Source organism: Xiphophorus couchianus, chromosome 2 (genome assembly GCF_001444195.1).
Source record: "Xiphophorus couchianus chromosome 2, X_couchianus-1.0, whole genome shotgun sequence".
In the NCBI taxonomy this organism is placed as follows: domain Eukaryota; kingdom Metazoa; phylum Chordata; class Actinopteri; order Cyprinodontiformes; family Poeciliidae; genus Xiphophorus; species Xiphophorus couchianus.
The window spans coordinates 14,214,411-14,236,265 of NC_040229.1; the positions used below are offsets into that span (position 1 = coordinate 14,214,411).

General features: G+C 37.0%; 1 protein-coding gene across 5 annotated transcripts in view; it reads right to left on the minus strand.

The window, feature by feature from the left end:
- fkbp16 (FKBP prolyl isomerase 16) overlaps nt 1–21,855 on the minus strand; it is a 32,831-nt gene that overhangs the window by 1,169 nt on the left and 9,807 nt on the right. For 4 of the 5 annotated variants that reach the window (XM_028031394.1, XM_028031412.1, XM_028031402.1 and 1 more), the window contains 4 exons: nt 3,371–3,588; nt 1,720–1,901; nt 1,443–1,520; nt 367–504 (listed from right to left, as the gene is read on the minus strand). In XM_028031394.1, coding sequence (XP_027887195.1) covers nt 367–504; nt 1,443–1,520; nt 1,720–1,901; nt 3,371–3,588 — 616 coding nt within the window. The remainder of the gene's footprint in view (nt 1–366; nt 505–1,442; nt 1,521–1,719; nt 1,902–3,370; nt 3,589–21,855) is intronic. The other variant, XM_028031421.1, reaches the window with a different exon arrangement.

Below are 21,855 nucleotides of genomic sequence, written 5' to 3' on the forward strand. Positions count from 1 at the left end.
TTTAACTAATTTAGCTTTACAATTTCTTCTGCGGTTGATCCACACATGAACATGATCACTGGAGATTCCCGTGGTGTTTATGCTTACTTTTTTAAAAAAGATTATTGGAGCCATGATGTTCTCAGAGCACATAAACTTATACATTTGAGATAAGTAATACAAAAAAAAAATGTTTTATGGCATTTAGCAAATGTAAAGAAATATTAGTAACCCTAACTAACCTAGAACATAAGTTTGTCTCCATTTCCACTATCTTCCTATTCTTGCCTATCTGAGAGGCATCAACAGTCTGTCACAGGGCATCTTCTTACACAGCAGATGTAAATGTCTGTAAATATCTGGTTTCTATTCTATTTAATGGCTTACTGGAGACTTTTTCTTAGAAGGGATAAGGAATGGTGTGATATCATCTCCGAGCACCTTTGCTGGTTTGAGTCTCCACTGTTGCGTATCTTTGCCTCCTGATTGTCGTTTGACAAGTTTGGACAATTCTGCATGGATTGCCTAAGTGTACACAAGAACATGTCTTTATGAAAACTTTGAAATTATACAGTGCATAAGTAATGTGTTCACAGCACTTCACTTTTTCCACATTTTATGTTACAACCTTATTTGAGATTGTAATAAATGACTCTCTCCTCAAAATTCCACACACAACATCCTATCATAACCATGTGGAATTTTTGCAAATTTATTAAGCATAGAAAATCAAGAAATCACATTTTTGTCATTCACATGCATGAAGCTTAAAATTGAGCTGCTTCCACTGGTCATCCTTGGTATTTCTACAGCTTTAATTGAGTCCATGCTGGATTTGATTTCAATAGGCTGCAAGGTTCCACCTTTTAAAGAGCTGTAGCTGCAAGTGGCAGACCTCTGGAATATACCAACACAAAGTTGTGCTGAGGTGGGTGGGGCATTAAAGCTGCTCAAAGTTAAGGAGGAGGTGGATGATACCACATACAGGGCAAACATGGAGAAAAACCTGTTAGATTTTGCAAAAGACAAGATACTGAAGCAGATGATTAATTTCCAGCAGGACAACAACCCTAAAGATCAGTGAGAGCTGCAACAGATAGATCAAAGCACATTCATCTGTTAAAATGATCCAGTCAAAGTTTGGAGGATAATCTAAAGCTTTTCAACAAATCTGACTGAACTATTTTTCAAATGAGATTGATCAAAGATTTCAGGTTCCAGTCGTGCGCGGCTGATAAAGTCATCCAAATAATTTACAGCTGGAAATGCATCAAAAGGAGGATCTACGAATTATGGACTCAATTTGATTTGTTAAAAAAAAAAAAATCTGATTTTTTTTTTTTCCCCACAACACAATCACTAATTTGTGTTGGACTATCCCATGAAATCCTCCAAAATACATTACTGGCAGGTTAGGAAGGAACATAAAAAGAGGAAGGATCATCTCATCCACATGATCTCACCTTGGTGGTTGGCTCCAGTTTCAAGGCCTGTTTTAGCACCTCCATGGCCTCTTTGTATTCACCCTTATCTGACAGCAGCTGAAAGAGATTAGAAGACCTGAAGTGTGAGCACTACTAGAATACCCATAAATTAAAGTAATTATGTCCCAATATAATTTTCCCTCAAAATAATATCTAACACAAGATGAAACAGATTACAAAGAATGCCATGTGTGGTCATTATTAGAGATGGGGTGAGATGTTTTATTACATCTCTCGGTGATAACGTGACTCTCACCTTTCCGGTCCTGAAAAGGGCCTTGACGTTGTTGGGCTGGAGGGTCAGGACGTCCCGGCTGGTGTGCAGTGCCTCGTTGAACTGCTCCAGTCTGAGCTGAGCGGTGGCCAGGTTGTTCAGACACTTCACCCGGTATTCCCTCACCTCTTCCTCCTCCTCCTTCATGCCAACATCATTACCATCTGCACAGACACAGGCATGTAGCTCACTGCATGCCCACCTGCACTTGGTACTGGATTGATTTCATTTTATTATAAACCAAAGAAGAAAAAAACAAATGGGGGAGAAAAAAGTAGTTGCATAAATCATCTTGGGAGGGATGTTTTTTTTTCCTTTTAATCCTTATTTAAAAAAAACCAAATTCCCAGTGGTTCATGCTCTGCTTTTTAATTCAGCTGGTTATAGTATTCCTTCTCCTGCATGGTGTCTGTACCAGACCCAGACGTCCAACTGAAAGAGGTATTGACCAAAAAAATGAGGACTTGTTCACACAGACATTTTACTCTGTCTTATTGGATCACAAATTCAAGCAGTTTATGAACAGTTTCTGTGTACTAAGTTTAACCTTATTGCTGATTTTAGCCATTTGTCTTTATGGTGTTGATTTTTTTTTTATTTGTTTTTCTGGAATGTCTAGTTTTGACTTTATGCTGTTAGCAGCAAAATAGTTGATACTACTTCCACCAGTTGTTTATGTCCTGCCACTAAAATAAAGGCTGGAAATGATTTAGATTTTCTTTTTTTTTACCCCTCCAGGGGGTCTTTTTGTGGGCTCTAGTGTCCCTTATATGACAGTAGACTGACAGGAAACGGGGAAGGAGAGAGGGGAAGACATGCGGCAAATGTCGTCGGGTCCGGGAGTCGAACCCGCGACGGCCGCGTCGAGGACTCAAGGCCTCCAAATACGGGTCGCGCTAACCGCTACTCCACCACGGCACGCCCCATGATTTAGATTTTCTTTCATGAAAATGTTTGTTTCCTCAAGGTGGAATAGATAGATAAAGACAAATCTGGTACTTTTTTCACTAAATAAGAGCTGGATTTTTAAAAAAAAAACTGTTATATGGATGATTTTAGCAGAACGTTTCTAATGTTACCTGTGTGTAATTTAATCTCTGTATTAATACACCTGTTCTGGTGTATGCGTTTGAACACTTTAAGTTGGATTCCAATCATTTAAAATTTTGCTAGACCTGTAAATATAATAACTGCATTTCTCCAGTTTAATTCTTCATCTTCTCTTTGACTGATTACAATATCTGTATGATCTGAACAAACTCCTCTCTTTGGTGTCGCATTGGATTCACTCAGCATTCAGCTCTTATTGATTCATTATGAGGCAGCTCATGTTTTTACCTCATCATCTTATTCAGCCACATTTCTCCCTCAGGCTTTCTCTGCCTCGTCGATAATTAGCGTGATTAAGGAGGTTGAAATGGTAGGAAAGTTGATTGGCTTTGATCATGCAAAAAAAATTAAGTGAAAGCATTTACGGTGGCGCTCAGCACAGATGGACGCAGCCATGCATAGAGACGCTGCGATTAGTGTGATTGGTGGAGCACTCCTGTCAAATGACATTCTATACCTGCAGTTCACATACCCTTGTTATAGCTACCAGCATAGAAATACCCAATCATTATGTCAGTGATACCTTGGCTGTGTGTGGTCAGCACCTCCAGAGCTACATAATAAGCTCTGGCAGCCAGGCTATACTCCTCTCTCTGGAAGTGAAAGTTTCCTCGCTCTCTCTTCTGGTTGCCAATGCGGATGCGGTCAGCGATGGGCAGAGTTTCTGGGTCTGGTTTGTCTCTGATGTCCAGCAGCTGCAGTTGGTAGAGTAGTGGAGCCCATGCAGGGATGTCAGGCTCTCTGCACAGACATAAGCAAGCAAAGTTAATACCAGGGTACAAAGTAGTTCCCTACTTTTCTCAAATTCTCTTTATGTTTATGTTCAGATATTTTCTGTAAATATAGAAAATATGTACAGAGTGGATGACAGAGACCAAAAAACTTCCTTAACTTTTTCCTGATTTCCTAGTGAATACATTTTCTTTGTTGTGCTTCTGTCACACCATGCATATATTCTTTGTTTCCATTTAGAGTTTGACGGGGAAAAAAAGAATTGACTTCCATGTCACTAATAAAATGGATACAGTCCCATCCTAAGTTCTATGTGTTGCCATTGAGAGTAATTTGGAGTTTACTTGGTTGTCAACTCAACCCTGTGTAAACATTTTTACATTGTAATATTGTGTAGAAAAATTTGACATGTTTTATAAATTAAAATATGAAAAGTGATGTGCGCTCTTGTGTTTTCTAGAAGCATCTTTTGCTGCAAATATGGCAGAAAGTATTAAGAAATTTTCCGCTTTGCACACCTATAGACTGAGATTTCTGCCCATGCTTCTTTGCAAAATAGCTTTAGCTCAGCCAGATTACATGGAATGCTTCTGTGAATATTTTTTTGTCACAGATTTTAACTTTTCACCTTGATTTAGGTCAGTACTTTGACTGGACCATTTTAATTCATGAAAATTATTGGATTTTAACCATTGTACTGTTGCTCAGCTTTTATGTTTAGGGTTGTCCTTCTGAGAAGTACACCTCTGCACCAGTCTTAAGTCAGTTTTAGTCTCCAACACAGTTTTTTTTTTTTTTACCAGGATTGCGCTGTATTTCTTTCGTCCATCTTCTAAACTACTCTGACCAGCTTCTCTGTCCCCAACAGCATAACGTTTCCACCACCATGTTCCTCAGAATAGATATCAAGGTAATATGCGATATCATATGCCTTATTTTATTGTTGACTGTTGCCTTTTATTCACATTAATGTTACACAACTAGGTTGTATAATGCGACATTATAAAGCTTGGTCATGTGTACTGAGTAAAGCAACAAACAGTCACCATCATGGTGCTGAAGGAGCATTAGTGAATCTCTGTACAGATTAATTTGAACTGGATCCAGCCGCCTACACACTTCAACAATAACACCTTCAACGATGTCTCAGCCATGCCAGCTCATTTAAGCAGGCAAGTATTTGAAACTCGTACGAACCCGATGGCTTCAGCGAACTCAAGAGTCACTCTGAAAGAAAGTTAATTTGGTTTTTAATCATGTGTCTCCTGTGCACTCATGGCTCACAATGGTCCATAATCAGTTCCACTGTGGAGGTTCGGATTCCAGATGTGTGACAGAGGGAGGTAATAGGATGGAAAGATCATAGGTTGGCAGTAGAGTTCAGTACATCATATTACAAAAATACAATTAAAAGGTCACTTTTAACAACTAAATGTAAAAAGAAAAAAAAAGATCCCCTGGGTTCAGTTAAAACAGAAAACTTCTAACACTAAGTCACAATTTGGTGAAGTTTAGCTTTCTGCTTGCCTTGACACTGTTGTAGTTTCATGACAATGATAACTCTGAGAGTCGTGTCAAGTCATGAATTATTCAAACTGGTTGTGCCACTGACACAGTTAATGTTACTCCAACACAACTGGCTGTGTACACAGACAATATGGTGCTGCGTCAGGGATCAGGTTACCCTTTCACCTGTTCCCCTCCAGAGGCCTCGCCCTGTATCACACTCAGCACACACAGGGGTGTGAAGTTAGCAGCCGAGCTCAGGCTTCAGCAATCTGAGCACAATCGCCAGTCGCCACTATTTTGGTGGTGTCAAAGTATTATGAAACGACTGTCTACCAACATATGACCACAGTTTAACTGTCTCCACTTTGAGCCACTCTTATCAGAAAACACTGGATAACATTCAAGGCTATATCTTATGTAACAGTGTGCAGCAAATAAACAATCATACTTGCAGTGTAGTTTATGCTGTGGAAATTTGATGAATGGTTTTAGATCAAAAACCATTCATCAAAGACTACTCGACTTTAGACTACTCGACTCAACGATATAATATTACAGTTAATACAGACAATAAATTCTCCATAATACATTTCAACAGTAGAAGTTTATATGCGAACTTTAACCACATCAAGGATTGTTTAAATCAATTTAAACAGCCTTTTAGCGTCATTACTATCTCAGAAACCTGGCTTACTTCGAATAAGGGAGACGATTTTGAATTAGAGGGTTATGAATTTAGTTATATTAATAGAGAAGGAAAGATTGGTGGAGGAGTAGCTGTATATGTGGACAACAATTTCAGATATAAGTTAATTGAAAACATGACTAATGTGGTTAAAGATCATTTTGAATATTTAACAGTTGAAATATATATGGAAAAAAATAAAAATATAATTGTTAGCTGTATATATAGGGCTCCTGGTTCTAACATGAACCTTTTCATAGAATGGTTTGAGAAAACATATACAGCTATAAATTCAAAGAACTATTTTATTTGTGGGGACTTTAATATTGATCTGCTAAATGTCAACAATCACAAATTGACTGAAGAGTTTATTAATACCACATGTAGTCTGAGTCTTTTCCCTCAAATTACGAGACCTAGCAGAATCACAGCTAATAGAGCTACATTAATAGATAACATATTTACAAATTTAATAGACAACACCATAAGTGGATTGTTAGTTCATGACATCAGTGATCATTTACCTGTTTTTGTTGTTTGTGATATCTGCCACAAGAAAGTAATGACTAAAAATAATCCAATTAATAAAAGATTAAGGACGGAAAAAACTATAAATGCATTTAAAGATGATTTATCTAAACAAACTTGGGAGTCAGTACTAAAAGAAAATGACGTGGATGAAGCATATGATAATTTTCTGAATATTTTCAAATTATTATATGACAAAAATTGTCCGATTGTAGAGTTTCCTTCTGAAAATAAATATTCTGATCATCCATGGATCACAAAGGGATTGCAAAATGCCTGTAAAAAAAAGAATAAGCTATACAGAGATTTTATAAGGCATAGATCAACTGTGGCAGAAAATAAATATAAGAAATACAAGAACAAACTGACTGCTGTTTTAAGAAAAGCAAAACAAGATTACTATAGTAAACAGTTGGACAGAAATAAAAATAATATTAAAGGTATTTGGAATATTTTAAACAATGTTATTAGAAAAAATATCAAACATGTCAGTTATCCACAAAACTTCACAAACAATGAAGATAAACATTTAAATAATATGGAAGAGATAGTTCACAATTTTAACAAATACTTTGTGAGTGTGGGCCCAAAGTTGGCTGAGGAAATACCGCAGCCCACAGGACATGAAATACTAAATGACGCATTAGTGAGAAATCCAGATTCCATGTTTATTACAGCAGTGGAGGAAAACGAAATCATAGATATAGTAAATAAATGTGAAAATAAAAGGTCAACTGATTATGACGGCATCGACATGATAATAATTAAGAAGGTGATTGTGGAAATTATTAAACCGCTAACATATATCTGTAATCTGTCATTTTAAACAGGAATATTTCCAAAAAAAATGAAAATTGCAAAAGTAATCCCACTATATAAATCGGGGAATAGACATGACTTCACAAATTATAGGCCTGTTTCATTACTTCCACAATTTTCTAAAATTGTGGAAAAAATATTTGTTGTCAGACTAGAAAGTTTTCTTAGTAAACATCATCTACTGACTGAAAGTCAGTATGGATTTAGGTCACAAAGATCCACAGCAATGGCAGTTCTGCATTTAATGGAAGAGGTGACCAGTGCTTTAGATAAAAAGAAACATGCTGTTGGGGTATTTATTGATTTGAAAAAAGCATTTGACACAATTGATCATGATATACTACTCAGAAAACTTGAGTGTTATGGTCTAAGAGGAGTAGTGTTGCACTGGATGAAAAATTATCTCAGCAATAGGCAACAATTTGTGCAGTGGGGTAATTTCCAATCCTAATGCTTGGATATTGTTTGTGGTGTCCCTCAGGGCTTGGTATTGGGGCCAAAATTGTTTATTTTGTATATAAATGACATATGTAATGTATCTAAGAGATTTAACTTTGTACTATTTGCTGATGACTCAACCATCTTTGGCACGGGTGAAGATTTAAGAAAGATGTTGTTTGAATCAAGACTTATGTAAACTGAAGGAGTGGTTTAATATTAACAAACTGTCACTAAATTTAGATAAAACAAAGTTTATGTTGTTCGGTAAGTGTAAAGAGAAGAGTGACTTAATAATACAAATTGATAATATGACTGTGGAGAGAGTGACTGAAATTAGGTTTTTGGGAGTACTGATTCAAAACAAGATCTGTTGGAAACCTCATATAAGATATGTCCAATCTAAATTGGTAAGAAGTATTGCAGTTCTTGCTAATGCTAGAAAATATTTAAACTCCTCTGCCCTATACATTCTGTACTGCTCACTTATTTTACCTTACCTAAGTTACTGTGTGGAAATGTGGGGCAACACTTACAGAACGTTACTACAACCATTATGCACATTACAAAAAAGAGCCATTCGTTTAGTTCATAAGGTTGGTTTTTACTGTCATACCCACAATCTATTTATAGATTCTTATTTATTGAAATTCACTGATTTAGTAGAGTTTCAAACTGCACAGATCATGTTTAAAGTCAGAAATGAAATATTGCCAGAAAAGATTCAACAATTATTTTCCGATAGAGTGGGGGGATATGACTATAGAGAAAACCTTAACTTCAGAACTTTGAAGGCTCGTACAACAATGAAAACATTGTGCATTTCTGGGGTTGGTGTGAGGATCTGGAATAAACTCTCTAAAGAGCTGAAGCAAAGTCCAAGTATGAGACATTTTAAGAAAGGTCTCAAGACAGCTATTATTCAAAGTTATATGGAAGAACAAGGGGGATAATCCTGGTTGGGAACTAAAACTTTAGGTATGATGTCATCAAGTAGGTGGCATGTCGGCGCAGGTGTGGGTAAATATATAAAGGTATGAAAATAGCAGTGTATTTTGTCTATAAGCAGATGGGTGTGTATATGGGTGTATGTACGTATATATGTTTGTATATGTAAATATATATATATGCATGTGTACAGATGTGTATGTGTGTGTATGCACTATTTTCATCTAGCTGAGGAAATTTTATTATACTTATTATTTCCTTTGTCAGAAAGGATATCGGACATTGAAAATACTGTGATAAATTACAGCTGGAAAAGAGGTATGACTACATAAGTTATACTTCAGCATACTCCTTTTCAGACTCATAATCACCGATGTGATGTGTTTTTTTTTTTTGTTTTTTTTAAAAAGAAATATATTATGTACTTTGTGTCGTTTACACTGTCGGTGAAAGGTTTGTCTGAAATAAACTAAACTAAACTAAACTAACAAACTAAATTTGCTTCTCTGGCCACCAACAAAAGTGATTACTTTTCTGCAAGGGAATTAAATCAAAATCAAGAAATTAAACTGAATCTCTGTGACTTATTTGATGTTGTTCCAGTTAGAACTCTGCAGTAAATAAAATAAATGAAACCTTCCCTTCCTCAAAGTGTCCCTTGTGATTCATACTAGTGCTATCCCTCTTCATGATGCTTTTTGTTCTTTAATGTTTCTAGTAAACATTTGCATGCCGTTACCCTAATTATTGGCTCAGAACCAGTTTTAAATATTTTAAGCAAAGCAGGAAAGCAACAATGCAAAAACAAACAAAAAAAAAAAACCCTACATTTTCGCTATCTTATTTTCAACAAAAGCTAATTTTACATGAGGCCTGCCTCCTTTAGTAGTCACGTCAGCAGCTTGATTGGCTTTGATTTAACTCGTTTCTGTCTCTTTTGCTGCTCGGGGTGTTTTTAGCACCAAAATGTGTGCAGAGTTGTACATTTCTGTGAGACTGTGGACACACCGGCCAGCTACTGAGTATGTGAAACTAAAACAACATATATTTGTTCAAATTACTATTTTTCTTTCTTTGTGTAGACATCTGCACTACGCACAGGCTCTCATGCCAGCTTTGGGGCATGTGCATTATGTGTACAGACTGTAATGGATTTTATTTCTGGTCCAATGCTGGCAGATTAGTGCAGCCAAAAAGCTAGTGCATCGTGTGTGTTTTAGTTGAGTTTTACATTGCAGCTGTACAGCAAACACCCTTGTGTGCACATAATAGGACAAATAGTGTAATGTTATATCCCTTTAGGATAAGAGATGTCTATAATTTACAGACATTGCATGTGACAAGCTGCAACTCCAGCCTTAATTATTCACAAAAGCTCTGTGTGTGTTTATAGCCATTCACAAGCCTTCAGGCAATATCTCTGTTGTGCACATGCAACAAAGCACACACAAAGCCGGCAGTCTGGCATCATCTGTAAATGTTACTCCTTCCCACAAGGTTGAGAGTATGCGTTTGTTTACGAACTAATGTTGTTGATGTAAAGCAATCTGTGAACGATTTTATTGGTGAACTTTGTTGTATTTCTCTAATCTGCTGCCGTGTTGTGCAATTTGCAGCAGGCTGATTCTCTCAGATAGTGTGAAAAGGGGACAAAGCTTAAATGCTCTGTTTGCAAACTGCATATATACCTTTAATAGGATAACTGGATTCAGTTATAGTTCTCACTTGATAACTTTGTGCTTGCGGTTTTCTGCTTATGGCTCAAAAAGTTGAATTATTAAAGAGTCCAAAATAAAAACAAAATTAAATCTAACTAGTGCTAAAAAGTTAGCCCATTTATTCAGGGGTTCTGTCAGTCTTCTCTTGAGGCATCTTTGCTTGAATCTTCATACCGTGGAGGACTTTGGGATATTGAGCATCTCAGTTGGTCTTGTGCCTACTCTGTGAATATATTCACTGCCTACTACTTGATGACTAGATTGCAGTTTTTTTCTCTATTTCCTTCCATTTAAGATCACAGGTGACCATAGTGAATTCATACAGTTCAATTGGAAGCTGGAAGCTTAGAAGTAGCTGTTCAATTGCTTCCACTAAGTAAAGATACATCAAACACTTGATTGTGTAAAAAGGAGATTTCAGGAAAGGAATTATCACAAAGAGGACCCCCTTTCCCAGCAACACAGAGTGACCAATATTTAATAAATGTTTGTAAAAGCAATTGCCAAACCGAAGCGTTGGATTATGCACAACTTTGGCCAATGGAAGTAATGTGAACACCTACATTTAATGATATTTAGGAGTGACCCAATACTTTTGATAATATGTTCAATTGCTTGTTAGCATAAAATTACCTATGTTAATCATGCAGCAGCAACTCAAGGTATTTTAGCATCTAAACATGGTAAAGAAGTGGAGAATGAATAGGCAGAGTGGTGTGATATGGCAGACAACAAAAGGTTCAAATACTCAGTCAGTCCATACAACAAAACTATGTGCAGTACAATCTCTAAATGTCAAACTTTGCAACAAATGGGCTGCAGCAGTAGAACACCACACAAGGTGACACTCCTGTAAACTAATAACAATAAAGCACAGCTATAATTCAAGCAGGCCTATCAAGATTTGACCAGTTGGAAAAAACTTTCTGGTGTAACAAACTTTTAGATGGCAGAGTCAAAATTTTATGACAGCACAGATCCATTCTGCTTTGTAGAAGCAGTTCAGGAAGGTGGTGATATAATGGTGCTCAGGATGTCTGCTAGGCACAACTTGGCCCTTTACTATCAACTGATTATTGCTGAAACACCAAAGCCAACCTCAGCATCATCTCCTTCCATTTAAGATCACAGATGACCATAGTGAATTCATCCAATTTCCAGAAGGATGATGCACTATGTCTCAAAGCTCAAATACTCTCAAGCAGATTTTTTGTAACCATAACAGTGTTTTAACTGTACTAAACTGGCCTCTACTGTCATCACAGCTCAACCCGACTGATCTTTAAGATGTGGTGCAGCAGGAGATTGGTATCATGAATACGCAGGTGTTAAGAAAGCAATTGCATGTTGCTATCCTGTCAGGATTGATCCCTACAATCTCTAGAATATTTGTGACACCTCATTGAATCTATGTTATTAAGAATTACTGTAGTTCATAAGGCAAATAGGGTTCAACCTCAGACTAATAATGCGTACTTAATAAAGCAACTAGTTTGAGTGACTTAGTTAAAACAGGTAATTTTTTCATTATTCTGTATCATCGCTGAAGGTAGGGGTTGCTTTACGCCATAAAGCATTTTAATCGATATATGTACGTATGTATGTATTTCTGAAACTAACACTGGCTTTTGTAGATTTGGATAATGTTTAATTTTGAAAACAGCTCCAGTGAAACCCCTCTCTCATCATGTCATTAACTATTGATCAGTTTCCAACAGTCAAATTATCCGCTTTGTTGCTTCTGACTCACACAGACTGAGGCACATTATTTGAGGGGTGATGACTCATTGATATTGCTGCTTAAGTGCAAGCAACACTAACTACTGTGAATGTGCCACATTGATGCACTGAATACTAAATGACAAATTATCCTGTGGATAAAGTGTCACAGAGACTCACAAAGACACTGATGGGCAGGATGTAGTCTGGCACTGTGGGATTCGACAAGTGTAAAGCTTTGAAGATCAGCAGTTAGTAAGAAAAAAGAAAAAAAAAACAAGGCATAATGCAGAGCATTTAATCACAATCTTTACCTGAGACACTAATGAATTTTGAGACTAGCTTGTGGACATTGAACAAACCCAACTTGACCAATGAGGAGTTAGAAATGTATTCTATTTACAGATCTATGAGGTTTTTGGTGTTACAGAGGCCAACACAGATTAGCACAACACCAGTGAGCTGCTGAGCTGAGCTCATCCAGAGAGCCTCCAGGGTCCTATTAGTGCAAACAGGAAGCAGAAGGTGATGAGGGTAAGGAGATTCCTTTGCAAACTTGAACAGGGACCTGCAAACAATGGATGATTCATAAAGTGAGCAGCAATGGCCTCAAACTACCTTCCAGCTTTTGAACTAACTGATCGTACAAAAAGGAAATGTTAACACCTTTTTCTCGCACTTTTTGAAAATTAATGACTTTTCAAGAAGTGACAATTCTGTAAATTTTAGTATAATTTAATATGAAAACCCAAAACAAAATAGGACATCACTGTGAAACAGAAGAAAAATATGTGTCAAATTATCCACCTTACCCTTTAAAAGAAAAACAGTGGTACTGATTACCTTTAGAAGTTGCCTAATTAGTAAATAGAGTAATTTAAGCCCAGCAGTTCTTTGAAGGTCTCATTGGTGCTGCCAAAGCTTGTTCCATTTCACATTGACAGCTGATATTAAGTTTGCATTAAACATGAAAGCAGATCATTTGTTCTGCTTTCATGAATAAATGAAAGCAGAACAAATTGCAAATTGCTTGTTTTTTTTTCATACTATCTAATATAATGAATTAAAAGTGATAATGTATTTTTCAAAAATTGAAATTCAGTTTCTTTAGGCCCCAACCAGGCCTGATGACCAGACCAGATATGAAAGTCACTTAGAATCTGTCTGACAACATTCTCTTTAAGAAGTTTCTACCCTTTCTGACACTTCCCTTTCAACAGGTCATCACAACAATGCTTCTCATTGATGCTGTTGTTTGAGGCCATTCTCAGGAGCTTTGGACTGAGAAGAAGTTAATATGAGAAGCTCAGCAGATATGCAGTTTCACCAGGTGTTTGCTAATTGCTGCTGCCACTAGTCTAGGGGAGCTGTGTGGGGAAGGCGCGTGGCAGAAATAGGTTTCTGTGTTATTAATTAATTTCAAAATAATTATTTAGGATGTAAAAGATGGAATTTGAAAAAAAAAATTGCTTCTTAACATGGAAGGATTTTTCCCCGCTGAATTAATATACACATTTCAGTCAGAAATGTTTCTGTAGTGATCAGACTAGAGATCCCAGTCATTTTATGTTCATAAGAGAGGACGTCCTTATGTTATGAGAAGGGTATGAATTCATTACTGCTGACTTACACTGGTGTGTTGTGGCTGAGCCTGCTTCTTTATGAAAGTGACTCAACCTGCTGCCTGTCATGCAGACCCCTCGCTGCTGTGAACAAAAGGAAAAACCTCCCTCTGAGAAAGAAAGCAGTGGTCACTTTGACGTCATACACTCCATAAATGATGGGAAGGCCAGCCATGTGCCTCATCCCGGTCTCTATGGTTACAACTTCAGATAGCACACTAATATGGTGTAATAAATATAGCCTGGGGCTTGTATGATAATACAAGATCCAAAGGGATTTATGAGGTTGTTTTTTTTTTCATAAGCGTGAAACAGGTCTGCTGCTGTTTTTCAGCCATGTGTTTGTTTTGACTCTTGGATGCAAGCGCGGCATCCACCCACCACCATGCAAAGAGGCTTAACTATAATCCTGACGTTGCTGAGACGTCACAGATGTTTTTCCTCTCTTATTTCTGGTTGTAATTTGGAGCAAATCAGCCCGCTATTGTAGTCACAATTCAAGAAACCAAACCATGGTGCGAGGCCCTTTCTATCTGCTCCCTCGGCATGTGCTTTTCTCTCTTTCTTTTTATTTCGTCCTCCAGCAGTGGGGCCAAATGAAAGAGGACTTGAAGGGATCAAAGGTATCTACTGCCAACATCCTGGCTGCTGAGCTCCATTAAAGTCCTCATATAACCTGCAGCATATTTTCATGGGCCTTTTAAAATGCATGCCAACTCTGCTTCAGACAACATGCAGAAGATGGGTTTTTTTTCAGACCTTTTAATTTTGGTGAACATCTGAAGACTCATTTAGCAACAAAATGTCATTAAGTACAGAAAGTCAGCTTGCATGTACAAAAGCTGACAGAAGTGGGAAAGGTTTTGGGCAAATTTAGAGTTCCAGAATAAATGTGATGATCTGATGCATCCAGCTTAAAATGTAGGAACAATAATGAGCAACATCTTTTCTTTACATTTAGTCGGAGGTTGCGCTAGACTTTTTCGTCATTTTGACCGACGGGCCACTCATACTCTATTTTTACATGTCAAGTTTTAAAATGATATCCATTACATATTCAATTACATATAATTTTTAATTTTCAACCTCAACAAGAGAATCACACCAAGGAGTTGAATAAATGTAATGTTTTCCCTGCAGTGACAAGAACTGCTGACTGTGGCCCAAATTACTACATATATATACAAAGAAATTAATCAATTGCACTTAAAGGAGGTTTCTAAATCATATCTTATTGTGTAATTTTATACCAGACATCACATGAAATAAAGAGACTTATTTTGAGAGTTATTTTGAAACAACACTATTTGGACGCAGTCACAGTACTTTGGAGTAAAAACATCATACAGGGGAGGAACAGTAGAAACTCTTATCAGGACACGTTCCCTGGGGCTAAGTACCCTGGAAACCTCAAGGCGACATTCACCTTCTCCTCTGGAGAAGTTGTCTGGGTTTCTTTTCTCTAAATCAGTGCCTTTTGCAACACATCTGCACAATTTTAAAAAGTACTTCATGTATGAAAGTGGCTTGAAAAAAAAGAAAAACATATAATCTTGGCTCGGGTGGGAGATCAGCAGAGGCTCAATAAATACTGACTCACAGCGGTTCATTACAGTGTCTTTCCAAGCCAAACATTTGCACTCGTCTTGACGGAAAAAGAACAGTTAATGCAAAATTTATTAAACATGACTCTGTTCCACTGAATAAAGCACTGTGAGATGACTGAGATTTTCTTTAGCTTTACTGTATTTGATTTGTTTTGTGCATTGTGCAAAGGTCTGCAAAAAATAAAAAATATCTGTACTAAGGTCAGTGATTCTTTCTTGTCATTGTTGCAAAACCTCTACATGCAATAGATTTACGTTAAAACAGCTTCATAGCACAAAAAATGTCATGTTTCCTAAAGTTGGATGTTAAATTGTTTCCCACTATCAGCCACAGAAGGTTTAATACAATATTCTTCAGGGAGATTTTTCATCAGACAATGCAAAGTTACTTTCTACAACCCATTTAAAGTATAATGAATGCATCAAGAATTATAACTCCGATACATAACATGTGACAGTCGGAGGTTGCTTTTAGCTATTTTTGTGTTTCCGTCTTATCAGGAGTCTGAATTTGTCTTATTTTACAAAAGTCTAATCCAAGATCTTTTTCTATGATTCTTTTCTGAAGACTGGACAACTCAAAAAAATATGTTAGTGTATAATTTATAAGTATGTAAGTATATGTAAATCAATTACTATTTCTACTTAGTTATAAAATTCATGAAATATATTTAACTAAAAAGAAAATAAACTATAATGCATGAGTTTAGGTGTGCGAGCATAAAATGTGTGGGGGTAAGGTTTAGTTTAAGTGGTTGCTCTGACAGGTTAAAAGTAAGTAATAACTGCTTAGCTTTTTCTTTGCTCAGATATTATGTCTACAGATTCTATAATCTGCATCTCCAGCTGTTTAAGGTATCACTATTTGAACTTTAAAGGTCTCTAATGGTCAAGCAAATTCTGACTGAAGCACCAGTAAGCCAGTTACTCTTAAGGTCTGCTTACTTCAAAGGCAGTGTAAAGACAGTCTTGTTTAAAAAGTGAATGTCTTAAAAGTCTATGTAAGCAATTTTGCATAGAGATGATGGAAATATATTTGACCATGTTGTAATGAGCATTCATGTTTGTTACAACAAGCCCCTTTTTCTTTATGAATGTGATTTTGGTTAGGGTTTAAATGTCATAAAGAGATAGCAATCACAAAATAATTTCCTTTCCAAGCCTGAACTGTCACATGAACATGGGTGAAATCAGATAACTCCCACAGGGAAATGTCATCGTCCCTGGGATATCATTTTGCAAATTAGAAGCAGAACATGCAGACCTTGGTTATCAGAGTCTCTGAAGGTTGATTGCATGAGAATGCATTTTAAGGCACAAGATGTTGCTGACCTTCCATAGCTGACCTTCACACCTTAAACTTGTTTCTTTCTGGCTGCCATGGAATAAAATTGACCAGTCAGTAATTTGCATTTACCGAAGCAGAGACCAATCAGACTGATCTAAGTTTGAAAGATCGTAAGGATTTTTTTTATGGGCTTGCTAACTGCTCCTCCGAGCAAAATTAGGAATTATAGTCCTCAAAGGTTCTGACCTCAATAACATTTTGTAAAATACTCTTTCTGCTGTTAAATTTAGTTTTTTTTCTCATCTTTTTTAAAAAAAAATATCACCAAATCTTTTATGGCGATATTTTCTAAACGTGCTTTCTACAGTGTAGATTCCTAAGAAATTGGATGAAGATGTACCTGTTTGAACTAAAGAAACAAAAAAGATACAAACTGTCTAGTTCACACGTAGCTACTGGAGGGTTTTGTACCAGAACTCTGAACAATGGACACATTTTTGTGAAGAAGCAGCAACAACAAAACAAACAAACAAAAATAAACATGCAAAGATTTTTTTTTAACCTTTAGCTTGGCACTTCTTCTCGACTCATATGCTACTGTAATTTACTTTCTGAAGGACTCAAACGGCCATTTTGATCTAACCATGGAGTTCATTCTCAATATTAGTCAGGGGCATACAAAACTAAATGCCTGAGATTGAAGAGGGATAACCTCCTTCAAAATGCTCAGTAATGAGAGATATCCCCATATGTTCCTGCTGTGATAGTTCTGTGTTTGATTTTGGCCATTTTAAGAAAGAGTAAACATGGGAAAACCCTCATTTTTATTGCTTATTTGTATTATTTTTATTATTTACTTAAATATTTACTAGTATTATTAAAATATTTGTCAAACACCCATATGTCTTAAAATGTTAGAAAACCACACAAAGGGTGTCCTTATTTTATCACTTGACTGTTTTCGCCCAAATGTGTCAACACCCTCAGCTGTAGCAGGTGTGCCCAAGTCGAGTTCTGAAGAGCAACAATCCAACAACTTTTAGATGCACCTCAAACACATCTGAATCAATTGAATGGCTTGTCAACAGACCTTTGCCTGGCTGTGTGGCTGCTGATGAGGGGATTTAGCCACTTGACTCAGATGTGTTGGAATGGGGGGAGAAATCTAAAAGCTGCAGAACAGCTTTCCAGGACTGGAACAGCCCTGGTTTATTGAGTGTTAGCACTCTGTCACATTTGAAAAAGAACCTAAGGTTGGCTCTCTAAGTGTTTCTAGTCTTACCCAACAATGATTCAGAGTCCTTTTTGTGGCCAACCCTGCCTGAGAATCATTAGCAGCTACCTACTGACTTATTAGGCAGGTTGTCACACAGGAGCAGCTTGCATCTGAGGGCTCCTTCATCTCTCTTGCAGTGCAGAGATAGGGACCATGAGTAATAAACATGAGTGAAGCAACACTTTTTTTCTCCAGAAAGAACCCAATTTTTTGGAAAAGGCAAAGGTCAGCCTTAGAAAGCTTGGAAAACAAATATATTCAGCAGTTTATATTGCTCGGTTTGAACACCAAAACGTTTTTGGAGGGGTTCAAATAAAATCTCTGTTTTTGTTCTCTGGTTCAGTTCTACTAATCCCATCGTATTTATCCAACCATTGAGAGAGTCTCATTTACAAAGAGTTCTGCTAATGAGCATGTGGTAATCTTCAAGGCTTAAACACTGCACGCCTGATTTTGAGCTCACAAGGAGGACGTCAGCGGGAATCTGCCAGTCATTAACTCTGAGAGGAATATTTAGAGCGTCTGTGCATGTGTGTGAGCATGAGTTTGCATGTGGTGCGTTGCTGTAGACGTCTGATGATGAAGCGCTGACGTCTCAGTGGGATGAGTCATGTCCCACTCGCATTCACAGATACACAACAACATACCGGGGTGTCACTTGTCACTCTGCAGAGACCTCTTTCCTCCGGCCTCTTAGGCTGCGTTCGTCACCTCACATCCCCCCGCAGCAGGAGAAACACACAGTGCTGCACATTACCAACATATAAGGTTATTTGTTTAGACCCACTGCTGTCTCAGCCAGTGAGACCATGATGGATTCAACGCGTTAACCTGACGATGCAGACCTGTATTAGATTCTGTGTGTGTGTGTGTAGGGGGGGTTCGCGCGCGTGTGTGTGAGTGTGAGCATCGCGTCACTGTCAGAAACAGCTTGCCCCTCCACTTTGCCATCTGCTTCCATTCTGCTGTAGTTACAGATGAGCAAAATGAATAAAAAGTGCTCATTAGTTGCCCAGCAACTTAATCAGTTATTACAAGACAGTCTGCTGCAGCTTCTGTTGCGACAGAGGAGTGTTTGGCTTTCAGTTGGTGTGAGGAAGTATTTGGGAAAGTGTGAAATAATTATAAGATATAAAGTTTAGGAGTGAACAAATAAGAAATAGGACCAAATGGGCTTGTGGTCAAAGCTCCAAGAAAAAGAGTCTGTGTTTGAGTAATGGCAAGAAAAATACTGAATGCAGCTAGAAATATAAATGCATTGTTTTATGAAGTCAAAGCAAGCAAAGCTACAAACAATGCTAGCTTGAAACAGCCCTGTGTTGGGCATGCTGCCTTACCACATCTAAGGGTGAAAGTGTTTATAGTGTTCTGAACAGCTACTCTTCTAAGTAGCTGGTCGTTAGAGACAGAAGACACAGTTCTAATTCTTCAGGCTGGAATAATGAGATGGTGGCTCATCAAAGACATTCAGTTTAGACTTTACTGTTATAACAAAAAAGAACAAAGGCAGCTGTCTAAATCTCTGGAATATACAAATGTCACAACAAACTAGGCTCCTTAATTGTGATTGTTTTTCATGTTTTTTATTGCCACCACCAGTGTTCAATTAAACATGTAATCACCCACTCACTGGTAGACTGCAAAGAATCTGGTGCACTGATTATTTGCTACAAAATGCAAGCAGGCCGTAACTCTATATTACTTTACAATAAAAGATAAGGAGAGAGGTCAAAGGTATTTTTGCAAAAACACAGTAAGTTAAGTGAGAAATATGTTCAACACTGTGTAACAACTTTTTACAAGATGTGGTGTTAAGAGTTGGACAAGAGTCAACCTGGGACCAGTTAGTAGATCACTGTCTGAAAATCTTAGAGGATAACAGTTCAACAGGTTTGAGATTTCTTTATTAGTAAGGGAATTTTTTAGGCCTGTGGGGAGTGGTAAGTTTGAAGCATTGAATAACAGATATATTACAGGAGGAGATTAAGCCTTAAATACACAAAAACCTCAATTATTTAAATATTTTCCTGTAGATTCACACATGACACAAGCTGTTGCTCATGTACCATGAGAACAAAAGGTTGGCTAGTTACTAACTCTGGTCTGCATTATCTTGCATTCCTTTTTAAATCCCCATTTTATATTACATAATGACTACATTATTACAATTACACTCGCTACTTTTCGCAGTGATTTTGATTAAATTCTATTCAGTAGTTTTAAGGACATTTTATTTTAAAACAGTGTCTCAACTTACCCCATAGTACAAAAATCATGTCATCTGCGGATTTGACAAAGTATGGAAGAGAAAGAGCTTGTTAAAGAAGTCTTCCAATTTCTCCCTTTGTTCACTTTTTACCTGTACAATAAAATAACTTTTTGTCTCTTTGGAAGAGGATAGAGGAGTAGTTTACAAAGTCTTTTAGTTTAGAGCATACATCAAAGTTTTTCTGTTATAATTTAGGTTTCCATTCAACAAATTTTAAAAAGAGGACATTATGTTCTTAGTTTTTTGGGGGGGTTTCTCTCTTAAACGTTGGGTTAGGTTTTTGCTGTTAAATACCCTTCGTCTTACTCCAACCAACTTAACTGTTGTGGTTATGAGTACTATAGACCACAGCCACAAATTAATTATAAATAACAGCTGGTATGGGTAAGAAAATTGTTGGTCAATCTGACCTTGTTTAATTATTATGTGTCACTTTCTTATGCCATATTCTGGAAAACAAACCATTGTAACATGTTGCTTATTTCACGAAGCACAACCCCACAACATGTCCACATTTAAGGGGACATATTCTGCTTAAGCACCAGCTTGTGAGATTCTGTCATGAGAGGTAAGCATTAGACAGCAGATAAAGCTGTAAATATAACATACTTGCACTTTTCCACCTTTTATTTTTGAGGCAAGGTTCTCTGCAATCACATCAACTGCATACAATGGCATCAATTGAGGAAGGATGACAAGCAACAAAGCAACATGCAAAAATCAGATTTGCTTTTTCATGTTAACCAATCACTCACAGAATTAGTCAATATCTCTTGTACTTATGATGCAAGTTTTACAAAAAGGGAACCATATATGATAACTGTAAATAGGTAACTACATTGGCAACGTTTTTTATTAAAGTCTAAAATAATATGAATGAATTATAGATAGTCATTTCGCCTAAAGAAATGCATTTCATCAGCTATAATTATTTCCTTTCTCATAATGTTTTGAAATGGTAAGCAACAAACTTGGTGTGAGTTATGCACGGACTGAGGTGTCTTTAATGTAAAGTTAACCTGCTGCCTTGATCCTATTGGGCAATAAAAGGAGTAAGTTACAGAGCAGAGCTCCAATCAGAGTCATCGTTCACTTCCAGGTTCTGTCAAGCTATAGCACACTTTGTTGTCAAATAGTATGTAAAAAGATTGTCTTTGAAGATGTATTACCAAAGCATTTTCCAAATGGTCTTGTGACTAATCCTACTAAGCTATAGTACAGATTTTTAAATAAAATATCAGACAATATCAAAAAGTCCTCAAAGAATGGTCAATAATGCACCCAATTCTTTGTTCTGCTTAAGTAATAGTGTGCCTTCAATGAGCTGTAGTTTATTGAGCAATGAGTTCAAACCAACAAAAAGTCTTAGGCCATATGGCTTTGTCGTTATCTCTTCTGAGGAATCTTTCAGCTTTGAACGCTTGTGGGTGTGGAGCTACTTCCAGCCAACTTGTTTTATCAGATTTTTATGTCACTGATGAGAGACATGCATCATAATTCTTTACCAACAGATGCTAGACATGGTAAATCCAGATTTAAACAGTGACTGAATATTATAATTATGAAATTATGAAATAATTCTGTGTCACTGAAGTGCATCACAGCACACTCTTACTACTCCCGCCTGTGATCACATCTTTTCTAGAGAATGTGAAGTCAATGCTCCACAAAGCACCATATTATTTATTAGCTTCCTTCGTATCATGATCTTGTGACAATAATGTCAGCTCCAGCTGTTGAATGAATTTTAAAAGCAACCTAAAAACATTTCCATCCATTATTACTTTGTAAACAGTGAACTGTTGTTTGACATCATCGTTCTTCTTCTGTGCATGTGGGTCACTTTGGGG